A 9,053-nucleotide genomic window follows, 5' to 3' on the forward strand; every position below is an offset into this window, starting at 1 on the left:
ATTATTTGAGTTCTCCCTTGGAGTGTGCTCGACGGAATCCGCTCAATGTAGCTTGTTTTTGGGGTGCTTATTATCTAGTGGAAGACGAACGCCTCTGAAGGTGTGTTAGCTCGGACGGTTCTGCCACAGAAACTATCCATTAGGACCATGTTTCTACATGTAGTGTCAATAAAAATCAATAGAAGGTCATTTTCTAGCATTGAGACTGCCCTAGGTAATTAAAATAGATCATTCAGCAGGATGAACAGGCATAAGGGCTCATTGCTAGCCTGTTTGGTTGCCGTATATACCAAAACCAAGCTTTAGATATGCAACTTCCGCTGTTTGGTTGTCTGCACAGGGTCTGGACCTGGCTCCCCGGATGCAACTAACATATGATTAATGTATATTAAGAGATATCAGTATATTTTAAAATAGGTTAAGATATTAGAGGTAAAGTTGAGACGTGTAGTTACATAAGTTAAATATTATAAAATTACTTGTTTATATGTTTTTATTATATACGGAACGATTTTATGGCCCCGTTCGGTTGGAGGAATTCCAAATGAAATTGGATGAAAAATACTGTTCCGGATGAAATGTTGTGAGAGAAAAATACTGTTCCGAATAAAAAAAGAAGCCGAACAAGCAGGTTTTAAGAGCAGATGAACGGAGCCTATACGGGCAATCAAACATTATCTCTTGTCAGCCGGGCTCTATATATGCAGCCAACCAAAGAATAGCTTACACCACCATAGCCTGTCCAAACAAGGGGCTGGTTTCCATATACAATGCAGGCTTAAAGAAGACAACCAAACAGTCCTCGCTGGGAGCCACATCCAGACATGTGCATCCGACCACAGGCATGACATCGGTGCCTGTCCTAGGTGTGTTCCTAAGGTTGATCGAGAAGTAAACACACCCATAATGCTTGCTCGCCATCTTGCCCCGTGTCTTGTTAAAGTGGTCAGGGCCAATCTATGTGCGTTCATCACTGCATACACAACAATTTCCGTCTGTCCAGTTCACGTGTTGTCGGATTCATTCATAATCACCACTTTCGTTGTGTTATGCTCAAACTTGACATAGTCAAGGTTTTCAACTCTGTTGATTGTTTTTTCCAGCTCGAGATGCTTCAACTTTTGGTTTCCCACAGCGTTGAAGGACTCGGATCTTCATTCTGCTATCTTAACCAAAGCACGAAGATTTTTGTCAACGATCGCCGAGCAAGAGAATCTTTGTCCCGTTCACTGCTGCAGAAAAACTTAACCAAGACGTTTGATTTTAGGACTCAGAGGCGGGTGGGCTAGTTGCCCGCCTCCATTATTGGGTGGCCAGACAGTTGGCTCAGCACCCGTCTTGATTAATCCACAATTAACCGAGGCGGTTACCTTACGACAATCGTCTCCGTTAATGAATTAATTGAGAAGAGCACAGTAAGCCAACGGCTTCGGTTAATCGATTATTTTCGGAGGTAGATTTGTCACTACCAGTAGAATTGCATCAACACTGAATTCACATTACCAGTAGATTTGTCACCTCTTTCTCTCACGACGTTAAAATTACCTCCAACTATCATAGGTTTATCTAGGTTCAGAATCAAATCCATCAGCTCTAGGAAAAACACTTGTTTGAGGTCATCTTGGACTGGGCATACACATTTGTCGGTTAGTACCCAACAGAAGTCTGATTCCTATTTTTGAGAGTGCTTGCTCGCTAGAAATGTCCTGATTTCTATTGCATCACCTCCGCAACCCCATTCCTATATATAGTGACAGCAGAAGTTCGATTCTCTATCTTTGAGAGTGTATAGGATGGGACCTACTATATTTTAGGTGTCTGAAATTTTGCATCTAATCAGACAATAATTCTTATTCATTGAATCTAAATCAGATGGATTTGGAGCTTCTTCTTCCTTGATTTCTTTCATTCAGTTGCCAGGTGCCTTTGGTTCTGCGTTTTCAGGCATCTGCACTCTAGAGAGCGTGGTATATAAGATACATCCAAACACGTTGAGAATTCCCACCAGATATCTTGCTCTGTTCGGCTACCGATACTACCGATTGGTTGTGAGACGAAAGTACTGTTAGGTTGCTAAAAAAATAGCGTCGATAAGTTCGAGCACGAGAGGTACTTTTCGGCATGGTAAACTGAAAACAGATTTTACTAGGGTACAATTATTCCACAGCACTGCAATAGCGTGCTGCAGGCAATGGTACACACACAGAGCTAGACTTTATTGGAGCACTACTAGTAGCATAGCAAGCATGCACGCATTCTTCCGGCTTGCTTTCTTCCTGCTGAGAAGAAGAACCCAACAGCTCGCGACTCGTGACAGATACACACAAAACACGTGGCTCTAGTCCTGTATCCACTGCCGTTGCAGTACTGCCCCCACATGCATGCATGACCGATAGATGGACAAGGATCACAGTATGAGCGCCCACTTCTGGGTGGGAGTGGGACTCCCAGTGGCGGGCTTCGACACGACGACCTGGCCGCTACTAGCAGTAGCACCCTTCGACTTCGATGGCCTGACGACGTCCAAGACCATCCCGGTGCCGGTGTTGAAGATGGTGCCGTCGTTGCGGAACACCCAGCGCTCGCAAGCCGATCCAGCCCAGTCGCAGTACTTCACCCTCACACGCCCGCTGGCGCCATCAGCAGCCAGGCACTGCCACTGAAGGAGCAGCCACGCGGGCGGGCGGATGGAGCCGTCGGGGTAGAGCGACCACTGCACGCCGTTGCCGCTGCAGGCGGCGACGGACACCGCCCCGGCGTAGTCCGCCTGCAGGCAGAGGTCGCGGAACCCGACGATGGCGGCGTCCAGGGGCGCGGTGTCGTTGGTCGGCGTCCACGACTGCCCCGTCCCGCGGTCGTCCCGTCGCACCGTGAGCCCCGCGAAGAGCGTCGACGAGGTGACGGCCAGCACCAGGCTGCGGGACCTCTTGAGCGCGACGGTGCCGTCCACGCGCATTTCCCAGACGACGCGGCCCGTCGGGACGCGCGGGCAGTCGTCGATCACCACGCGGGCGCCCGCCGCGTCGCCGCTGCTGGCCAGGCACTTGCCGTTGGACCGGATGGTGCCGTCCCGCTTCAGCGTCCAGAGCTGGTTCACGTCGCCGTTGGACTTGCAGCTCCACAGCTGCACCTGCTTGCCGTTGTAGTAGTAGCCGTAGGGCACGTCCACGCACCTCCCTTCCGGGCCGACGAGGCGCACCGTCGGCTCGGCCTGGCCGCACGCCGCCGCGCCGCCCAGCTGCATGTCGTCCTCATACGGCTCTTGCACGACGGACCTTATGAGCAAGGGAAGCCGCTGGCCCACCGCCTCCCGCGTCGTCGTCTTCTTGCAGCCTGCGTTCTCCAGGAAGGAGACCAGGGGCACGGCTCGACGCACGTTGTCCACCTGCATCCACTCCCCGTTGCTCCGCTCAACACCCACCGGAGCGGCGAAGGCGCCCTGGTAGGACTCCTGGACGGCGGCGGAGAGCTCCGGCCAGCTCTCCTGAAGCCCGCGAAGGCTCCCGTCGTTGGACACGCCGTTGCCGTCCCACATGCCGGCGCTCATCCGCCGCTCGACGTACGGGAACGTCGCCGCGCTCGCGATCATCACGTCGCAGGCGGCGAGGCCCCGGCTCAGGTCCTCTTTCGTCGCGTTGCCTGTCGGGAACAGGAACAGCGACGAGATAGCCTGGTCGAGATCTTCAGCTCGCCATGCCGCGACTGCCGCAGGGTCGTCGTCGACGGTGACGGTCGGAGGACCTCCCCATGGATACAAGTTCCGGTAACAGGTTACCGATGACAATGTGCGGCCTGAACCTGATCTCTTGAGGAGGCACGAAAAGTCCCCTGCTTCGTAACCCACGAAGTAGGCTCTGGAGACGTCCATCTTCAAGCTCACGGAACGCCCTGCCTTGTTCACCAGAGTGACGTTTAGGGACGCTTCAAGCGCGAGCGGATCGTCTTCGCTGACCAGCACAGGGATCCCGCTGCCGTTGTTGGCCTCTGCTGTGCTCACCAGGCCAGCACGAACAGAGGCGATGAAGCTCTTGTACTTGTCGGGGGTCGCCGACGAGGTGCTGAAATTCACTTTTATTATGTACTCTGCTTTCACTTTCAGAGCTGCTGCTGCATCGACGACGTTTTCAGATGCTAGTGCCGGTAGCAGAGCAGCTGCCGAAGAAGCGACACAGAGCCCTGGTACTACTACCAGGCTCACCATCAGGATGATGATTGGTTGCGTCCCTCCTTTCATCTATATCAAACATATATAATCAATAGCTTCTTATTAGTACATGAATATGTCTCAAGTATGATGTTAATAAACATAACAAAATAAATCAATAGTTCTTCTGTCAGAGAATATAAGCATTTTTGTAGTCGAAATAATTTTGTAATGTATATAGGCCCCGTTCGCTGGTCTGAAACTTGGCTGAAACTGGCTGAAAAACACTGTTCTGGCTGAATTGTTGTGAGAGAAAAACACTGTTCCGGCTAAAAAAACAAGCCGAACAAGCCGAATATGGGGTAAGCCGAACGGAGCCATAGTTGTGCCCAATTGATATAATAAATATTAATGTTTTTTTTTCAATAAACTTGGTCAACCAAAAAAAAGTTTCATATAGGACAAGCTAGAAATCTTTATGTTTTGAGATGAATGGGGTAATAATCACTAGATCACCATGAATACATTTTTGTTGCATATTATATTTTCTATAAGTAGTTATTAGTCAATGTGGGAGGCAGGTTTTGGTTGTATTGCAGGTGCTAAATGTTAGTGCATTTTATATCTCTCTCATGTTATATGTCAATTTATTATAATTTGCGCTATCTGTTGGAACCTCTACAAAGATGGCACAAAATGCCTTTTCCTTTTAGAATTGTAAAATCTAGAGGAAAAACCCATATTTTGCAGAACTAAATATCTCTTGAAAAACAGGTTGGTTTATATTAACATATCAAGTTGACGTTTCATCTCAAATTGTAAGAAGACCATTAAAGCCCACTCACAACAGATTCCCCTTTACCATAGAAGATTTTTTTGCTGTTCTAGCAAGCCATATACTATGACTTTAGACAGAGTATATGGGTGCATAAAGATTTGTCTCAGAGGTAAATCACAATATTATGGTACTTCCAACAATAGTAAATATAATAACTTGTTTTAGCCTTGGACACAGGGATGAATCAACAAGTTGATAAATTGAGCAGGCATGCTAAAACTAGCTATAGCTCACTAAAAAGCAAAGCAATGGAGGCAAGAAGGGTAAAATATGAAGAGTGGTCATTACAAAAAAAAACAAAAAAAAACAAAAAAAACAAACTTGAGAAAGTGCTGAAGTGCTTATATAAATATTTCTGATACAATGAAGATGGCCATAAGGACACTTGTTTATTTTTTTTTACTGTAGTGAGTATTGATATGATTATCACTGTTGTGCAAGGTATATCTATTTAAGTAACAGTGGAGCACCTCATGGATACGAAGTCAATAAGGTCCAATATCTAGACAGTCAAATTTAATAAAGACCTGCAAGGGCAGTTACTAAGGGCTTGTTTGGCACGGCTCCTCCCGAGGGGCTCCTCCGGAGGAGCCGGAGCTGTTTTGGAGGAGCCACAAAGGCTCCGACTCCTCTGTTTTTTACTGAAAAACGGCTCCTCCAAGAAAACGTTTGGCAGGGCTCCTCTGGAGGAGCCGGAGCCGGAGCCGGAGAGGAGCCCTGCCAAACAAGCTCTAACATTCGATGAGAGACAACAGTATTGTGCTCTTTTCACTAGCTAGGCCCAGTTTAGTTCCCCAAAAATTTTGCAAAATTTTTTATATTCCCCGTCACATCGAATCTTTAGACGCATGCATGAAGTATTAAATATAAATAAAAAATAAAACTAATTACACAGTTTAGACGAAATCCACGAGACGAATCTTTTAAGCCTAATTAGATTATGATTGGATACTATTTGTCAAATAACAACGAAAATGCTACAGTATCCATTTTGCCAAAAATTTTGGAACTAAACTGGCCCCTAGCATGTTGGAGTATACGTTCACGGTTGATTTATTAATACATTTATAAATATGGGAGGGGAGCAGAGCCAGTGAAGTAGGCAGCAACCACTGGACAGGAAAAGATGAGAGTGCTTCATCAGAGAGGATTAAAAGCCCTAGGCCATGTTTAGTTCCACTTCATTTTGTCAAATTTTTTAAGATTTTTCGTCACATCGAATCTTTGGACGCATGCATGAAGCATTAAATATAAATAAAAAATAAAACTAATTACACAGTTTAGACGAAATCCACGAGACGAATCTTTTAAGCCTAATTAGACTATGATTAGACATTAATTATCAAATAACAACGAAAAGCGCTACAGTATCATTTTACAAAATTCCTCGGATCTAAACTGGCCCTAGGAAAAGAATTCAGAGGACTAATACCGCTTGCTGCCTGGAGGCTCTGGAGGATCGAGGGTCCAGACTCCAGAGCGCCGGCGATGCTATAATTTGTTTTTTTTTATCTATACAGAGTCTTGACGATAGTTTGTTTAGGGATGGATGGATCGTCCGTTGCCATCTCCTCCCTTTTTATAGCTGCAAACGTGGGCAATGGCGCCTGCTGGAGGCCGCGTCGCTTTGCCCCACAGCGGCGAGGTGAATTGGTAAAATGGTAATGGTATCACCCATGGCCCATGCCGTGCACCTCCACGTCGATAGGCTTGAAAAAAGCTGCAACTGCATCACTAGCTCACTGCAAGGCGCAAGCAGCCAGGCGGCCAGACCAACAACGCGTGCCACGGGCTTTCGCCGGACGAGTGGGCCAGGTGGGCACATGGGTGTCGAGGAACACGACGATTCCCCCGGCCGGCGACTCGGCGACAAACACGACGGCCGTACTCGTACGTGCGGGCAGTCCCGTCCCGCGCGTCTACACGCGGATCATAGCTAGGGTGACACGGCATCAGAGGTCAGATCTGTGGCTGTGGCTAGGCCTAGCCATGTGCATGAGTGACTGTTATCTGAATCATATCAGCATGGCGACAGAGCAGATTACTGTATGGAGTACTTTCTCTGATCTAGCCATAAAAAACTGTAATTGTAGAACTAATGGAGAGATCAATATTGTTGGCGAATTACGTAAATACTACCTCAGTCCCATGCTATGTGCACGTCTAGGATTTTGTCGAGAAGATAATATATGGTAGCGATAAATTACATATATATCACTCTGGAGACGTAATCATTGCATTTCGGGGAATAGAGAAAATAGAAAAGAACTAATCATTGTATTTCGGGAATAGAGAAAATAGAAAAGAACTCTGAAGACACTTATTTTAGGATAAATTATCAATTCTAAAAGTACACTGTAGGGTTGATTGGTAGCCCGAAGCGGGCCGTCCTCGCACGGTTTACCTGGGTGGTCTCATTTTAGCGTCGTGTTTAGTTTCTCTCCTCGCACCTTTCGCCTGCTCGGTCTCATACCTCTACCTCCACCATCACGTATGCCTCCGTCTTCTCTATTTCCACTTCCCTCTCGATGCAGGACGACTCGATGCTTGGCGCGAGAGATGCCCCCGTTCGGGCGAGCGCGGGTGTCGGCCAGGGTTACCGCCCCCCATTTCACACCTCTCCTTCCTCCATTGCTCTAGTGCGCCTTTCCTCTTGCTCCCCCTCGATCTCGGTTGACCGCCGGAGTCGACCATGACCGGTGGATTTGTGGTGGTCCTCCGGTGCCGCGACGGTAGACCTCACATGCGCCTCTCTCCTCTTCCTCTCTGTGCGGTGCTTTTGTTGATTTATGTGCAGATTTTGTTTGAGCTGTACCATGATTTTAGGGTTCTTGTTCTTACATACTCAGATCTATGACCTGCTATTCCTAATCTACTTGTTCCCCTCTGGTTCCACGCTCAGATCTGTGGTACGGTTAACTTTTTTATCTACATATGTGGTACGCCGAAAATGCATGATCCCTATGTGTTATTGTTCTTGTCAAGCCTATGATGATAACTAAACTGCCATGTGTACTGGATTAAAAAACCCGATGACCTTAAGCTTATGAGGTACTGGAACTCTAGTCTAGTTTTTATTGGTTTTCATGTTTTTTTTCTTACCATTGTTGTGTTGCCTTCTGTGTTTCTTATGCTCCAAGCTCAAGATCAACCGAGGAAAAACTGTTATCTAAGGCCAATCTGTTAACCACTTATGAAGATGAAAAAGTTCTTGAGAAGGCTGTTGCCACTGTCGTTGCCAAACTATCTTGGCTATTTCTTCTTTGCATGGTTCAGTCTTTCATGTTGCTGGTGCTCATCTTTTACATTGTTAAACGTGGGAAGAACTATCTGTGATGATTAACCTATAACCATGTACTCATCAATTTACTTCGACCTTGTGAGGTACTGGGACTGATCTGTTGATGTTTAATAGCTGGTTGGACTGTTGTATTATTTTTAAATATCTCTTATTGTCGGTGCAGAAAGTGACCAACTAGTAAATATTTATAGTTTTGCCGTATGTTGTGATCGGAGGTGGCCTAGCACTCAATGACATAGGGTTTATACTGATTCAGGCAACGTGCCCTACATCCAGTTTGAGTCGGTCGGTGACTTTATTCCTGAGCCCAGGTGCTCGAAGTTTGTAGTGGGGTTACAAACGAGAAGGAGAAAGATAGAGGGTACAAGAGGTCCGGTCAGGCTCCGGTCGAAAGCGTCGAGAGCGACAGGACCTCCGCTATGAGCTAAGTGTTCAAGCATGTGCTTGAGATTCGAACCTGACGGTTCTGTGGTTGTGTACTAGTGAACTCGATCGATCTGATGAATCTAGAATCGCCTGAATGTTAGGAGAGTGCGCATCTCCTTTTATAGATGAAGGGGATGTCCTTACAAGTGAGAGGGAGAGAGTACGTATGCTTTTAAGCCTTGTTGCCCACATCGGCGGGTACAGGATGATGGTAGGCGCCCACAACATTGTTGGATGTCGGATGTATGTGGGAGGTTCTATCGTTTTGTTTGGGTATGGCCGCTGTCGGTACCTGCTATACTGTTGATGCCTAGAGACATATGAGGAGTTTCACCATGTTCGCT

General features: G+C 47.0%; 1 protein-coding gene across 1 annotated transcript; it reads right to left on the bottom strand.

Annotated features, from left to right (window-relative positions):
* Window positions 1-2,091: 2,091 nt before the first annotated feature.
* Window positions 2,092-6,527, bottom strand: LOC136541607 (ricin-like). The gene is made up of 2 exons (XM_066533581.1): window positions 6,415-6,527; window positions 2,092-4,234 (listed from the first exon to the last, which is right to left on the bottom strand). Exon 2 carries the CDS (start codon window positions 4,232-4,234, stop codon window positions 2,408-2,410), a length of 1,827 nt encoding a protein of 608 aa, XP_066389678.1. The 5' UTR covers window positions 6,415-6,527; the 3' UTR covers window positions 2,092-2,407.
* Window positions 6,528-9,053: the final 2,526 nt, after the last annotated feature.

This window comes from Miscanthus floridulus, chromosome 3 (genome assembly GCF_019320115.1).
Source record: "Miscanthus floridulus cultivar M001 chromosome 3, ASM1932011v1, whole genome shotgun sequence".
NCBI lineage: Eukaryota > Viridiplantae > Streptophyta > Magnoliopsida > Poales > Poaceae > Miscanthus > Miscanthus floridulus.